At 46.1% G+C, this 16,996-nt stretch overlaps 1 protein-coding gene across 2 annotated transcripts in view; it reads right to left on the bottom strand.

The window, feature by feature from the left end:
* Positions 1–16,996, bottom strand: part of SLC35D2 (solute carrier family 35 member D2) — a 464,130-nt gene that overhangs the window by 304,330 nt on the left and 142,804 nt on the right. For both annotated transcript variants that reach the window (XM_069625695.1, XM_069625696.1), the window contains exon 2: positions 10,986–11,019. In XM_069625695.1, coding sequence (XP_069481796.1) covers positions 10,986–11,019 — 34 coding nt within the window. The remainder of the gene's footprint in view (positions 1–10,985; positions 11,020–16,996) is intronic.

Raw genomic sequence — 16,996 nt, 5'->3', positions numbered from 1 at the left:
GACAACAAATCTTCTTCCCCACAAGAAGAACTTAAAATGATTTACTGCCCAAAACATGGCTAACGTTTCTCTTTCAATAACTGAATATTTGCTCTCTGACCCTCTCAGCGTCCTAGACGCAAATGCTATCACTCTCTCAGTATTATCTCTGTTGTACTGCACTAACGTCGCACCCAGTCCCAACATGCTCGCATCTACTACCAAAACAATCTTGTCCTTAGGGTCAAATCTACCTATGGATGGTGCCTCACCCACTGCTTGCTTAATGCACTCAAAAGCCACATCACATTCTGCAGACCATTCAAACTTCACTCCTTTTTTGAGTAACATTCTGAGGGGAACTGATACTTTGGCAAAATCCTTTACAAACCTATGATAATATTCGGCCAGACCTAAAAATGATTTCACCTGCTCTTTATCTTTGGGTACAGGTGCATCTCTCACTGCTTCCACCAAATTCTTTTTAGGCCTCACCCCTTGCTCATCTATCTCATGCCCCAGATACTCCACACTGTGTACCGCAATCTTACACTTGCTCCTCTTCACCGTCAACCCTGCCTCACTCAATCTGCTTAACACTTGTCTCAACACTTCATCATGCTCTTCAGTAGAACTAGCATATATCAACACATCGTCCTGGAACACAATAATGTTCTTTACTCCACTCAACACCGTCTCCATGACCCTTTGGAATACGGCTGCCGCGGACGCAAGCCCAAATGGCATCCTGCAGTATTTGAATGAACCAAACACCATGATAAATGCTGTCAGGTGTTGACAATCCTCCTTCAGCGGATCTGATGGTAAGCTTGTGAGAGATCAATAACCGAAAACACTTTGGCATTGTTCAGTACTGATAGCTGGTCACCTATTACTGGTAGAGGATGTCTATCCACTAATATCACTAATATGTTCCTGTTCAGATCTCTCAGATCTACACATAGCCGAATATCTCCATTGGCCTTAGCAGCTACTACTACCGGCGATAGCCATTCCGAACTTTCACTCTTCTCTATTACTCCCCTTTGGAGTAACGACTCCACTTCATCTTTGAGTTTCTCATTCAATCCATGAGGTACCGGCCTCACCCTGTGCACTTTTGGACTGGCCCCTGCCTTTAGTTGAATTTCATGTTCAAAACCCTTCAACATCCCTAGTTCCTCCTGGATCACCATGGGATACTCCTTTTCCCATTTATCCTTCAGTTCAGCTACATCAACTGGTCTCTCCGCGTTCGCCTGTATTCTAATTCCCAACTTCCACTGTTCTTCCCATCCTAGGAGTGAAGAACCTTCTTGGGTGACGTACACCTCTGCTTCGCAGCTCCTCCCTTTATACTTGATGGAAGCCTGGAACATCCCTATAATTCCAATCCTAACGTTTCCATACGCATACGGTTCTATGTTGTGCCTCTTCAATTGTGTCACGTCTCCTTGCATGCAACTCAGGAATGTCGCCTTTGACATCAATGTCCACGGTGAGCAACTGTCCACCTTCATTGTCACCACCCTTCCATCGACCATGAATACATCTGTAGGCGCACCTCCCTTGCTTGAGACCTCTGTTACTTCCAGTACATGCTTTGTTTGGTTGCTCTTTCCCATTTCCAGATCCTCACTCTGTTCAGACATTCTTCCACCTGCTTCAATGTTCTGCACTGTCCTTGATTCACGACAAACTCTCGAGAAACGCCCTTTCTTTTTGCATTTTAGACACGAGATATTTCTGGCTGGACAAAACATGCTTGTGGAAATGTGACGGTTACTACCGCACTTGTAGCACTTCATTTCCTTATTGGAGACTCCCTTGCGAAACCCCTTCACAGCAGCCACTTCCCCTTCCGACTTGTCTCCCTTCATAGTGGTCATATATTTATGGGTCTGTTCCATACTCCTTGCCATGTCTATGGCCGACTCCAGCGATGCATCTTTAGATAGTAGCCTCTCTTGTATCTTTATGTTATTTGTGCAACGAACTAATTGATCCCTTATAAGAGAGTCAGTGAGCAGCCCAAATTCACACGTATGACTAAGAGACCTCAACGCTGCAATGAAGTTCTCCACCGGCTCTTGTGGATCTTGTACTCTTTGGAAGAACTTGTGTCTCTCAAATGTTATATTTTTCTTGGCTTCGAAATGAACTTCCAACTTCTTTTCTGCCATGGAATATTGGTCCACCTCTCCCTGGCCTTGCTGTGGAAGATCAGGTAATCCATCATAGACACTTCTGCCTTCGGTTCCCAGATTGTGCAGCAGGATCGCCTCTTTTCTCGCTGCTGCAAACTTATCCCCTCCAATTGCAATCAGGTACGTGTCAAACAACTTCTTCCACCTATCCCACCTTATAGGTGGAGCACCAGGTTCTGACAGGAACGGTGGTGGGGGTGACATACTAGCTGCAGCCATTTTCTTGTAAATAGTGGCTTATTCACACCACTTATCACCACTTGCGTTACCGTGCTCTTATCTTCAATCCTATTCACTGTTGTTCTCCTTATCTCCTACTATTTGTCAGTCTTATATGCTTAAACTCTCATAAGCAACTATTAGGATGAAGGGCACAGGTTCACTGTATTCAGTATTCCTTTAACACACCGTTTTGTGTAAAGTCTATGCAGTTACTTTACTGTCCTCAGGGAGGCACTCTTCCTGTGAACACTGCAGTGACTTGAATGTCCACTAGGAGCTCACCGCTGGTACAGCTTTAATGTCCTAGACACACTCCCCTCTTCTGATGGCTCTTATAGGCTCCGATTTCCTCTCTGCTGTACCTCCTCCCTGGCTGTGCCCCCAGCCCCCCCCCTCTCCCTGCTCCTCACCTTCTTATCCAATGAGAGGGGGAGTGGGCGGCACCCACCAGGAGAAACAGCCTTTTCCTGTGTGGCCGCTCGAGTGAAAGTGGGGAGAACGTCCCCCTGCAGCGCCACGCTCCGAGGCGCCGCAGAGATAGTCCCTCTTCCAGCCCCCACCTCTCCACAGGCTTCTTCCAGCCTCCGGACCTGCTCTTCGTGCTACGAACTGCGCGTTCCGCGTAAAGGGAACCGTCGCCAGGCTCCGCGGCAAGCTCTGTGTGCCCCCTCGTCGCCACTTGAAGAAGGGAGGCCACACCAATAAAATATGTAAGAAGTTTAATTTACGGAGCTCGCAGGTCGCCCTCCTCACTCCGAGCTCACTTTCGATTTCTTTTCAACTGCCGCTGTCCGCTGCGGTCACACGACTCTCATTCGAAAGATGGCACGAGAGCACGCGCGACCGCCCCGGGACAGCTAACCATTCTCTACAGTACTCTACTCTGGTTCAAACATGTAAAAAGTCTAATGCATGATTTGGGCTTTTTTAGAATATGGGCTCACCCGTTGGAGATGGATTCTTATACAAAGACCTATCTACTGATAGAATTCAGGCAAAAGAATCTTATAGCGTCCCAGAGCCTGAACTCGACATCTCCCAGACAATAATGGAATTGTAAACCATTGTTAGGTTATGGGCCTTCTTACGTTCAGGATTGGCCTGTTACAATTAGCTAGATTCACTTAAAAATGGATCCCGGCCACTACTGACGATGTCCCTGCTGCCTAGAACAGAGAGAGACAGAGCTTCATTTTATGTTGTTTTGCCCTGTGTATGATAATCTGAGGATGCAGATGCTAAATCACAGATTAATTGAAGCTGGGACACGTAATTTATTAGTTGCCATGACGAACTGTAAAATACCATCAAGCTCTCTTTTTTCCTTACTGTTTCATAATGACTAGACATGGATCATCAGAACCAAATTTGTGGCAAATGTCATCTAAGCAAACTTTAATGTTTGGGAACTGCTCTATGGCACCTTAGTTTGACACTGGGTGATTATAGTGTATTTCGTGTTATAAAAATCAAACATAGATTCCTGATCTAGGCTTTCTTACTGGAGGATAGGCAGTTTAGCACATAATTGAATTCATTTGCAGGTTATCTCAATACCCATTTAACGGTTTATAGTAATTTCATATTTGTGCAATCCTCGTAACAGGTACAGCATATTTTCACTTTAATGTCACTTTGATTAATTGTTTTTTTGCGCTGAATGGATGACCATAATTTGATTATTGTATTCGATTCTATTCCACATTGTCACAATCTGTCACCAATATCAGGATATAGAAGGACATAACTCATTAGGAATGAGGATGGAATCTGGGCCGGCACTGGTACCTCCCTATGCCTAAACAGAGATGCTCTGACTCCGGAATCTTTTGTAGTCAAAAGACCTTCCTAATGATGTACCTCACTAGCTGATCACAATAAGGAAATCTAAAAGAGTTAATCAATGGAAAGGGCAAGGAATCCACCAAAACAAGAAAGACACCAGGCTGCAAGGGCACAATTCAGCATTCATCCTTGAATACATCATTGTAAATAGACCCAGGAAGATACTACACTAACCTGAGTGCAAGGAATCCTGACTTCCTGGTCGGCTGTAAATCACCTCCTTGGCTTCTCCTAGGAAGGCAAGTTATAATAGTAAATACTCGGAACCGTAAATGCAGCGCCCTCCACCCCCTTTCCTTTGCCCTTGTGTGCGTAGTTTCTCCCTATATGTCCTCTTACTGTAAGGAAAGCTGATGGAGTCCAAGTTAAACCAGAAGGTGACACCAAGGTAGGAAAAATTAGGAAGGGAGGGTTAGTCAGAGACTAAAACCCAGACAGCACGAGGGACGCACTAGAGTAAGATTGGTGCACTTGTTGAAGATACAGGACAGCGTCCATAAGTCCTGTGCATGTTTCAATGATGGAATGGCAGGATGACAAGGAGGAGGAGTGGGTGGTTCTCAGGCAGTGGATCCTCGATGTGAAGTAGAACGGAATATGCAACATCATCTGGAGCAGCAAAGTCACATGCCGAGGAATGCGCAAGGAAGTCCTGATGAGTGAAGCGAGGTCCGGAAGATGAAGCAACACACAATGTGGGTGGAAACAAGGAAGACCGTTAGGCAGGCCGAGGTTGTGGAATACCGTAAATGAAAAAAGGCTGTGGGCGATGGCAAGGAAGTCCGTTAGGCAGGCCGAGGTCGTAGAAATCTGTGAATGACAAATGCTGTGGGCAGAGACAAAGAAGTCTGTTAGGCAGGCCGGCGTCGTAGAAATCCATGAATGACAAATGCCGCGGGTGGAGACAAATAAGTACAATAAAGCAGGCCGGGGTTGTAAACAGAGAAGCATACAAACAGCCCGATTTTGGACAACGGCTCCCAGGTCCTATCTTCGGGACCATACCCCTCCAGTCAACCAGGTAGTAGGGCTTTCCAGCACGCAAACGCATGTCCAGGATCGCATTAACCTCGTATTCATCCGAACCACAGACAGAGACCGAAAGAGGATGAACAGGTAAGCGTGTGGAAGGAGGACAGGGTTTTATGAGTGATACATGAAAAACTGGTTTGATCCGCCAGCGAACTGGGAGCTCCAAGTGCACAGCCACCAGGTTGATGAGATCCGATACAACACAAGGTCCGATAAACCACAGAAGCAAGGATTTCCTGCCAGGGATCCTTAGGTTTTTTTGTAGACAGCCATACACGCATGCCCACCTGATACACAGGCGCAAGAGACCTGCAGAAATCCGCGTACTGTGCGACCTTTGGTTGCACATGCACCTTAGCGTGCAGCGTCACAAGGTCCCGAGGGCAGGCCATAGCAGTCGGATTGTTTAGAGACAACATCGGATCCAGAGGGACAGATCTGGGATGCTGTCCGTACAAAGCAAAGAATGGAGCGTTACCGATGGATAAATGCAAGGAGTTATTGGAGGCGAACTCAGCCGAACGCAAAACAGACAACCATGTACACTGGTACTGCAGACACAGGCAGCAGAGGTATTGTTCAAGCGTACTGCTAGTCCACTCAGTTTGGCCATCAGTTTGTGGATGGTAGGAACTTGAGCATCTATCGTCGATGAGGAAGGCGGTACTAAGCGCTCTCCAAAAATGTGACATGAACTGGGAACCCCTATCAGTTATGATGATGGATTGCAGACCAAAGAAATGAAACACCTGATGCATGAATAAATCAGCAAGTACCGGTGCCGTAGGTATCCCGGTTCAAGGCACAAACAGGGCTACTTTGGTAAAGTAATCCACGATTATCCAAATGGTGTTAAAGCTGTGGACCATAGGCAGTTCAACTACAAAGTCCAAGGAGACAATGTGCCATGGTTTATGAGACACCAGAAGCGGACGCAAAAGGCCCATAGGCTTCCCAGGAGTTGACTTACACTGAGCGCAGATAGAACAGGACATGACGTAATCCACCAGGTCGCGGGTCATGGATGGCCACCAACACCATCTGCGGAGTAGCTCTAAGGTATTTTTCTGGCCAGAGTGTGCAGCGACCAGAGAGTCATGTCCCCACTGCAATGTCCTGTGGCGTGTTTCTTCAGTGGGGAGATACAACACCCCTAGAATAAAGGGCAATCCATTTTGCAGGTCGAGGTTGAGACTGTTCACCCAATCTATGTCGGGATTATGCAAAGTCATCCATGCAATGCCTAGTATCACCTTGTAAGGAGGGGCGTCGATAATATCAAAGCCCACTCCTTCAGTATGTCCACCATTAGTACCCATCCGCAGAGGTATGGTTTGTTCGGTAACCATGCCCGAGGTCAGGGCCGTTCCATCAACTGCATTCACAGTTTCAGTTATCTCCTTCACTACCAAGGGGATTCCAGAAGCCTTGGCGTACTGGATATCCATATAGTTGTTGGTTGCTCCTGAATCAACGAATGCCTTGGATCGGACTGCATTGGTAGCGAAACACAGGGTAACCGGCCCCACAATAGCTGAGAGAGAAGAGGAAATGTAGGAGTCCAAACTCAAAACAGGCAAAGGGACCCCTTCTATTGCCAGGTCCTGGCGTTTTCCGACCGTCTTGGAGGTTTCTTGCGGCAGATGCTCAGGAGATGCTCTGCTAAACCACAGTACATACATAGGTTGTTTTTCCTGCGGTTCTCTCTTTCGGCTACAGATAGACGGGCCCTGACTGCCCCGATCTGCATGGGTTCAGCCTCTGATGGTATGGTAACAGCAGTGTCAGAACTTGAAAGAGGTTGAGACTGAGGTTTCTTTTCTCCCTTCCTTTTCCTTTCTGACTTACGTGTGTCTATCAGGAGGACCAGGTCCAGTAATTCAGCAAAACCTGTGGGAACAACTGGAACGGTGGCAAGGGTGTCTTTTAAGTCCTCAGACAACCCCTTATAAAACACTGCAGCTTCCTTGTCCTCAGGCCAGTCTGTCTAGGATGCCAGTTGATTGAACCTGGCCAAATAGGACAAAAGGGGTAGATTGCCTTGTTGCAGATTGAGCAGTTCCAAGTCAGTCGCTTGAGTTTTATACCTAATGTTAAAAACCTTGCTCATGGCTGTAAGGAGGGCATCATAGTCATAAAGAAGATAACTGTTTGTTTCAAGCAGTGGGTTGGCCCAGGCAGCCACAGTCCCCCTTAAATAATAGAGCACAAAGGCCGCCTTGGTGGTTGAATACGGAAAGGAAGCAGGCCGACAGAGGAAATGGAGTCTACACTGGTTCACAAAGGTTCTATATGCCTTGGGGTCGCTATTGAACCTTTCCAGTGCTGCCAGGGGAAACTGAGTGGACATGATTACGGGTACAGGATCCTGTTGGGGAGTCGGATACCCGGAACCAGAAGCAGTAGCGCCAGAAAGGGTATCACCCTGAGAAGTCATAGGTATCGCATCCTGCAACACATCAATGCGATGACGCATCGAATCATGGGCCGAAGTCATGTCATTCCTCAAATCAGTGACCAATTGCATTAACGTAGCCAAGGTTTCCGTGACTTCCATTTCAGGCTTCTGATTCTGTCACAATCCGTCACCAATATCAGGATATACAAGGAAATAACACACCAGGAATGAGGATGGAATCCAGGCTGGCACTGGTACCGGTCTATCCCTAAAAAGGGATGCTCTGACTCCGGAATGTTTTGTAGTCAAAAGATCTTCCTAATGATGTACCTCACTAGCTTATAATTATAAGGAAAGATAGAATCACTGGAAAGGGCTAGAAATCCACCAAAACAGGAAAGACACCAGGCTGCAATAAAGGGCACAATTCAGAATTTGTCCTTGAATAGATCGTAGTAAGTAGACCCAGAAAGATGCTACACTAACCTGAGGCTTCTCCTAGGAAGGCAAGTTATAATAGTAAATACTGGGAACCGTAAATGCAGCGCCATCCACCCCCCTTTCCTTTGCCCTTGTGTGCGTAGTTTCTCCCTATATGTCCACTTACTGTGAGGAAAGCTGATGGAATCCAAGTTGAACCAGAAGGTTACACCAAGGTAGGAAAAATGAGGAAGGGAGGGTTAGTCAGGGACTAAAACGCAGACTGCACGAGGGATGCACTAGAGTTGGGTTGGTGCACTTGTTGAAGATACAGGAGAGCGTCCATAAATCCCGTGCACGTTTCAATGATGGAATGGCAGGATGACAAGGAGGAGGAGTGGGTGGTTCTCAGGCAGTGGATCCTCGATGTGAAGTAGAACAGAGCGGAATATGCAACATCACCTGGAGCAGCGAAGTCACATGCAGAAGAATGCGCAAGTAAGTCCTGATGCGTGAAGCGAGGTCCGGAGTATGAAGCAACACACTATGTGCGTGGAAACAAGGAAGACCGTTAGGCAGGCAGAGGTTGTGGAATATCGTAAATGACAAAATGCCGTGGGCGAAGACCAGGAAGTCCGTTAGGCAGGCCGAGGTCGTAGAAATCTGTGAATGATGAATGTAGTGGGCGGAGACAAAGAAGTCTATTAGGTAGGCCAGGGTCGTAGAAATCCGTGAATGACAAATGCCACGGGCAGAGACAAATAAGTCCAATAAAGCAGGCCGGCGATGTCAACCGGGAAGCATACGGACAGCCAAACGGGCGTAGGTATACCATACAGAGCTTCAAAGAAACACAATCAGAAGCACCTGATTCCTGCCCGCCGATGGTTTAAATAACGTCTATGAAGACATATCCCTGACACGAGGCACAGTTCTCTGTGTCACATGACCTCCAAGAGCCATGGAGTCCGGACATATTGCGCAGCGTCGTTTGGAGAGCACAACGTCGCCAGGGCAACCTCCCTGTGAGTTTCCAGCGAGAAAAGAATGGTCTTGCAGCCGTTCTATGGGCAAACGGCAGACTTATATAACGCAAGACGGCGGGCAGTCTGGCATTGGTGCTGGAAGGTGAACGGATAGAGGAAGAATCAGCAAGCATGACACATGCATTTTACTTGTCCTAATCTTCTTTTACTCCGTATATACTTTGTTGATTGTTTTTTGTCTTTTAACTTTGATGGCTAATGCAGAAATAAAATATATTATGAAAGAGAATCATAATAGGGAGGCAGAGGTCATTAATAATGTATGCAAAGTAACAGACTCTACCAAGATCTTAAATACAATCTGGAAGTCAGTGTAACATTTTTGGAACTGTTCGAAAAGCTTGGAGAGGCAGACAAGTTCAAAAACATTCAACCGCACACTCCGGGTACTGAGCGATTCCAAGATGGTGCTAAACGGAACACCTGCATTCATCTTTTCACCTGAAATGGTGGTGGACAATCAAGAGAGAATTGCAGGTAATCAGTCACGAAACAGAGGTAATCAGAAGTCTATAGATGGCCACCGTTTGAATAAAAGTGGAGAACCAATCGAATCCTATAGTTGTAATTAACAAACAGAACAACCTATAGGGATACAGAGAGGGAGACTAGCCCCACACTGAGAACTATAAAGAGGGTGGGAAAAGCCCATTTATAGAGAGGATACTGAAGGACATGTAGGGGTTCAAGGAAGCCTCCTTGATACAAAGGGGGCGTCATTAGATATGGGGAAGCGGGCATCACCTTGTTATGTATTTCTGGGGTGCAGTTTTAATTTATTTAAAAAAGGTACATGGACAACAACCACTTAGGGACACACAACACCAAGCAAAACCTTCCTGGACACAGGTTACAATGACAAAGGGGGTGTGAACCCGACCAGATGACCAGAGGAAGGGAATTAGTGAATGATCTGCTGGTAGGGGCCTAACTACTGGCAGGTCAGGCCTGTCGGTAGTTCACTGCCCCTACCGACAGACTCGAAGCATGCCAGTCCGGAAAAGATGTTGGCACACGTTGTTACTTGCACCTTATTTCCAAACCGGCATACTCGTAATGACCCCCAATATCTAGAGAGAGTAAGATTAGATTTATCTAAGCGCTGTGCCCAAGCGCCTGTCTCTTTAAACCTGTCACCCAGATACTCTAAAGTGCATACCTGCTCTATGAGGTTGCCATCTGTGTAAAGATAACTTCAAGTGTTTTCATCTAGGTGATTCAAAGACCGTGCATTTAGTTTTGGTCCAATTAATAAGAATGCTTTGTGTTTTACAAAAGACAGAAACAGAGCGAGCTGTTTCTTAAGGCCAGTCGAGGTCAGAGACACCAGAGCAGCGTTATCTGCGAAAAATAGGGCTGCAGCATCTGTCATGGGCCGGTAGAATTTCGATAATGCCATTTATGTAAAGATTAAGTAGAGTGGGTGCCAAGACACAGCATAAACATTTATAGATGATCCAAAAAGCTAAACATACAATATGTCACATGCTGGATTAAAATATAAGGTGCAGACTGCAAAAGCAAATATGCGATGAAAGGCAGTACATATCACCATGCAAACCTGATCTGACACGCATGTATTAGGTCTACAGCTAAGCAGCAATGGTACACAAATATGCAAGTGTTAAGCTTGTGCAAATGTAATGACAGAAGCCATGCAAATATTTGGATAAAAAAACAGAATGTTTTATTTGTACGTCTTTGTCTTTTCCGTGATATCAACACATGGGTTGCGATACTGTGCCAAACACAGTGTAAATGTTACACACTGTTGCATCTCTTCGGATTATTCTGTCACAGTCAAGTAAACCAGAATTATTTTTATTTGTAACATACCTGTCCAATCCCAAGAAAGTTTGAAGAGGGGAAACTAAAAAGAAAATGAAAAGAGAAAGAAAATGTCAGAAGGCTGTTGTTGACTTTCACTTACAGTAAATGTACACGTACACGTACAACACTAGTCGGCCCTTGTCGCACAGGTCATCACTGATTGTGCTACAAGTGGCAAAGCTTGCTAGTAACGAGACAAGATAACTGTCACCCACATGGGTTCTCAACTAAAGGCAGACGCCTGCAACTAGAGGGAGACCTCTCCAGCTAAGGAATGGACCACAACCGGACAGCTACTTCTTGCACCACAGTCATCAATGTCCTGAGAGTGACTAAGACCTACAGTCATCAATGTCCTGAGAGTGACTAAGACCTACTGTGCAGATACATAGGATGAAGAGCTTAACTTTCCTCAATCAGGGAGGGGGGTCTGCGGTCTACGTCCATCTCCAGTTGGCATTTCAAATATTCAATCGGAAAAAAAAAAGCTCAACAAATGGACTCAAAGAAAGCAATTGGATTCGGTGTTATATTTGTTTGTTTACTATAATATCCTGTGTGTTGATGAGGGAAATACAGCAGTCAATCTGAAAATAGCTGTGTCCAGGGATACACAATGCTAGAGGATTTGTGGTTAATTTGCAATACACCAACTACTCAATTGTCGAAGAATCTGCACAAGAATTCAAACCTTTTAAAGTAATAATTAATTGCATAGCACAGACCACAAAACTAATATTGTCTGGGCATTTGGACAACATGCAGTGTTGTTGTTACCAAAAGCAATGGTTTTCATTGTATCCACCTCAAAAGAATGAAAGGCTGAGTCGTAAAACATGACCTATGGGTTTCAATGTAACCGATCAGCACAGACAACTGACTTGTTAGTGCACCAACATCTCCATGGTTAGGCCATAGATGGTGCTGGCTGGTTAGTTGGTTTGTTCACCTAGGAACAAGAATTCCATAACAGTAGTTCTAAAATCCTTCCAGCCACAGTTATATTTGAACTGCATGTGTTCCTTTACTTCTGAAAAAGAGTCATTGGGCAGCAATGGAATATAAACGCATCCGAAGAGAATATGTAAGGGTGCAGAAGGAGGAGACTGACCCACAGGTGGCATGTTTGGGGCTATAGACTTTTATTAGCCAAAGCAAAAGAAAACCTAACTTTCCCCAACTCTAAGAGCTGCCTCAACTAAAATACTAACGGGCCTGTCAGAATGTCTGTAACTTAAAGAGTCCACCTTTGTGTGTCAAATCCTATCTCTGCCCCTTACACTTCAAACTAAAGTCTTAACAACTCAACGTTTTATTCCCAGGAGATTGACTCACTTCTCCTGGTATTAGATTCCAAAAAGTTACAAATCAAACAAGGGTTTTCTTCCAGCCAAAAACCAGGGGGGAAGGATTCCCTTCCCCTGGTTAAAGTCCAACAATTATAGTTCACAAAACCAGCCAGGGGGAATACCTCCCTTGCTGAAAGGCCATTATATAGTTCAACAATGTGACCAGGAGGAATGACTCCCTTCCCCCGGCTTCTTAAGAATGGTACCTAGTTGGTGAGTACCAGGAGAAGGGCTTCCTTCTCCTGGTATGACTTGCTACGACTACCAGGTCCAGCAGGAATGACTCCCTTCCTTTAGATCTTCCTTTTCTCCTCATCTTATTTACACTTGAATTACCTGGTTCACTCCTCTGCCCAGTACTGTCACGAGGAAGAGGACTTCTCACAGTAAAGATTATTTAGTGTTGGGTCCACGACCATTGGTTCTCTTCTTTTACCCAGCCAGCTTGGTTCACTCTCCTGCCAAGGACTGCCACAGGCAAGATGACTCGTAATGAGATTTCTAAGGGTCTTTTCGGCATTTTCCTGGTGGTCAGTGGTATTTACTTGACCACCCCAATGAGGAAGCGTTCCTCTTAATTCTGTTGTTGGTTTCTCAGGGCCCCAGACTCTTCTTTGTCTTCTTCACAGTCCACATGACCCCTGCAGTGCGCTCCAGAGACCCTCCTGCGCTCTCTGTGTCGCTGCCGGTAAGCTCGTACCACCAGTTACCTTCAGGGACCTTTGCATACACTGGCGGCACTTCTGGGACTGGAGCTGGTCTTCTGCCTGCTTACTGCGAGCTTCTGCTTCAGGCTTCGATGGTTGTCTGTTCTGTGTGGTTTGACTCCCTGCAGTATAGGTACTAGCAAGGAACCGCACGGTCCCCCTTCTCACGGTGTCGTACCACTGCCTCACCTGCATGTTGCTCAACCCATCAACTTCGGATCCCGGAGAGTCGCCTTCCACCGGCGTTCTCTGCTCTCCAGTCTGACAGCTTCCACGCCTATTGCTACTCCAGGGCAGACTTGACAACAATGTAAGTCCCTTGTTGATTTTCATACTATGTGGCCAACCTGATCTAGGCCCATTGTCCTTCCTCTCTTTCACAGGATCCATGTTCATAACTCTAAGGGGCCAACTTGGCCCAGAACATGGATTATCTGGGTTCCCGTAGCTCTTCTTCGTCTTAATGCTTTTAAGGACACTCAAGTCTTCTACCTTGCAACAATAAATTGATCTGCTGTCTAGAAAGAGGTTAGTAGAAAAAAAGACGGGCCAGAGTGTGTGGCACAGGGGGGCGGCTGTCTTACAAGGGCTGTACCCTAGATGTTCGTCCTTGTCCCCAGGGGGGGAGTTCCCTCCCCATGAGATCCTCCCGCTGTGTACTACCCTCCCCTCGCCCCCCGCATGACTGGTAGCGGCCTCACCTCCCTGGCCTAATGGGAAAGGGCTCCCGCTCAACATCTATGGAGTTGTCACAAATGTCATACATTTAATAGATTGGTAAAACGAGGTCACAAAGTGAAATTACAGTGGTGGGCTTTACAAGAAAATGGCAAGTATTTAAAGTTTAACGTTTTTATATCTGTAGCGTTAAATTGCTTTGCACACCTAGCTTCACAATCTAGAAAGCGCCGCAAGTCAATCAAGTTTGACTTAAGAGTACAGAGATATCTGTATGCATTAGAATGGTTTGTTGGATTGTAATAAGCCTCAGATGAAAAGCACCCACTCCTTTCAGGTAATTTAGGAGACCTGCCAAAAATGTAATTGATTCACCCATGTAAAAGAGACACCCCTTTAACAACCCACTTGATATCTTGATCATAGGTCTAAGCAGGTAATGTACCTGAAGCTAGATGTGGTCAGGAAATTCACAAACAGTTTTAATTAACTCAGAGGCTGCACTTTCTTCCAAATCATGGATTGCCTAACCATGAAAAAATCCTCGAACCAGCAGTTGTTCTCAAAGTCTGATTATCTAGTCTTATAGTTTTCGGTGTATCCCATTGCTCACAACTGCAAGCAAAAGCCCAGTACATAATTTGACAGACATATTGATGACAGAGATCATTGTTTAAGATGTAATGTTACTTCAACACATTCCAGGGTATTAGAGTTCTTTGAATGGTCTTCCCGGGTTTTGTAAAAATGCCAGTTGTTTGTAATGCATAGGCTTGCTCCAGTCCCATCTGAAAAGTTATATTCTGCCGAATAGTTGAAAAAGATCCTTAAACTGCTCAGTATTAAAATGAAGAATCAAACAGCATGCATACCTAAAATCCCCAATACCACGCTTTACCTGCTGCAATTTTCGCAACTGCATAATACCTTGCACCCACTATACACCCCCACTCAGGTAATGGGTCGTCGGGTAAGATGAGTCCTGTAAATCCAAGTCCCATCAGCCAACATCAACCATGTCAGTCGGGAATCCAATAACGCCACCTCTGGTAACTCGTGAGTATGCCATTGGTCAGTTGTGACTACTGCAGTGGGCAACAGAGCTCAAAGCAGTTTCAACCACATCCTCAACCTATGCCAACTAGAGCAAGTATATGGAGGAAGAGACAGTACAGACAGCAGGCTCACAACAAATGGTGGCAGTGGGATCGGTGCAGTAGGCCAACAACACATAGTGGCAGTGGAATTGTGGTCACATCACATCACCGCCAGCAGTGACCTCTGGTGCTCCACCCAATTCTCATGACGGTGATGCTGTTGGTTACGGAACATGATGCTCTCCAAGAAAGTTCAAGGAGTCTGTTTGTGCTGGTAATAGCAGTAATGAGTTTGAGGGGTAACCTGGCCCCAGAACAGAGTGAGTTTTGTTTGTGGCAACTGAAGGAAGCAACTAGACTCCCACAACCACTACCTCCTCACGGGGACAGGAACGCTAGGTGGTAGGGTTCAAGTACTGCTAGGAGCAACTGAAGAAGAGCATCCTAAGGGGCTCCTTTTTGAATCCCCCGGAGCATAAATGCAGGTGCTGAAGACAGGCAGAACTGTGTTACGCCTGTCTTAATGCTGCAATTAACACTCTGCAGAATTCTCAATTCTTTTGAAGGCCGAGGGAGGGGGCGGAACAGGTGTTATATTTATGCCTCTCTTTCACCCCCACCTTCAAAAAAAACCTGGTTTTACTCCAGCATGAGAAGTTCCCAGTCTACCTCGGGAGTGCTATGCATGTGCAGGACTTGCCAACAGCTTTCATTCCCCATCTCACAAAACATAGCCCCTTCATACATGACAGCGTCTTCCAAGGCAGTGCTCATTGACACATTCAGACACCGAGTGGCTTGCTTTAATTGCTTTCCTTGATCACACCAGATTTCGGCCTCGGGCAGCCTTTTTGAATTGCTTGAAGGTATTGATTCTGTTCAGACCACACCTGGATGCATCTGCCTCTCCTTTGCCCCTCTCTGCTAATTCAAAGTTGTTCAGAGGATTGCTTCCCCTACAGTGTTCACGTCCACTCGCTGGTCCCCTTGCCCCGTGTATGTTCTGGTCTGTTCCTTTTCTAGCTTTAAGTTCTGTGTTTTTTCTGTCTCATTGTCTCCTCTCCGCTTGGGTTTAGCTCTCCCTTCTGTCCTTTGCTTGCCATGCATGGTCTCCTTGTTCCTTGTCAACGTCCCCAATTCCCGTTGGGTGATTTGTGTACTTTCTTCACTGTTGCTTTCCTTGTGCCATCGGGTGATTTGCAGGCTTCCTTCACTTTCACCGCCCTTGTGCTGTTGGGCGATTTCTGGACTTCCTCCACTGTTGCCATCTTCAATACATCAGTTATTGTGAACTTTTTTTTCCTGTCTTTGAATTCCTCTGGTTTCCCTTGACCTTCCTCAGCCTGCAGCTAAACCTACACCATGGCCTGGTTGCATCCTCATCACCAGATCTCCCTTAGGTTTCCCTGCTTCCGAAGATGCTTTCAGTTATTCCTGCTACTTGCCTCTTTTGTATAGTGTGGGTTGTTCATTTTCCTGTAGTCAACATTTCCTTTCATGTCTCTGACTTTTTTGTTTTCCTCTTGCCCTTTTTCCATTGATTGGTGTGTGGGGGTGGGGGAGGTCCTTAGGGGCTGGCCTTGTGAACTGCCAGGAAGGGATTGGGATTGTAAGTGCCAGGGAACTCCTCAGCCAACTACAGAACACACACAGGGTTACTAATATGTTGTTGGTCCCTGCTAGCTGGCAACAGGTTTTGCCAAGAGTCACCATGGATACAACTTGATGTGAGGGGACAAAGACTGGGCAGAGAGTTGTAGCCTCAGAAAGGACTCTACCAAAATCCACACCCATGACCAGATGCAACGCTCTTCATCATAGTGCTAAGGTGGAGAGGCCGTCCGGCTGACCGAACCACCTCCACAACCCTTGCGACAAAGGAGCAACTGGGAAAACTTCAGTTGTGACTGGTGCCCCTCTGATAATTGATGGGCAGCTAGGAAGGTGCAAAGGAGAAAGTGTGGCCGAGTATGGCATGTGCGTATGAACTGCTGGGTTATCATTAGTTCTGGTGAAAGGAAGACCCAAACAGGGTATTCTGTCATGGACAACTACAATCAAAAACACCACTGCAGGGGCGGGGGCTAATCAGCATAGGACTGGATTCCAACCTATGGTGATGCCCGATCCAAATGGCTTCCACCTACCAGCCCAAGACAGCTCCTGAACTATCCTCAAATAGATGA

This window comes from Ambystoma mexicanum, chromosome 6p, assembly GCF_040938575.1.
Source record: "Ambystoma mexicanum isolate Mex_15411 chromosome 6p, UKY_AmexF1_1, whole genome shotgun sequence".
NCBI classification, from domain to species: Eukaryota; Metazoa; Chordata; class Amphibia; order Caudata; family Ambystomatidae; genus Ambystoma; species Ambystoma mexicanum.
This window is presented reverse-complemented; position numbering and strand designations above follow the sequence as displayed.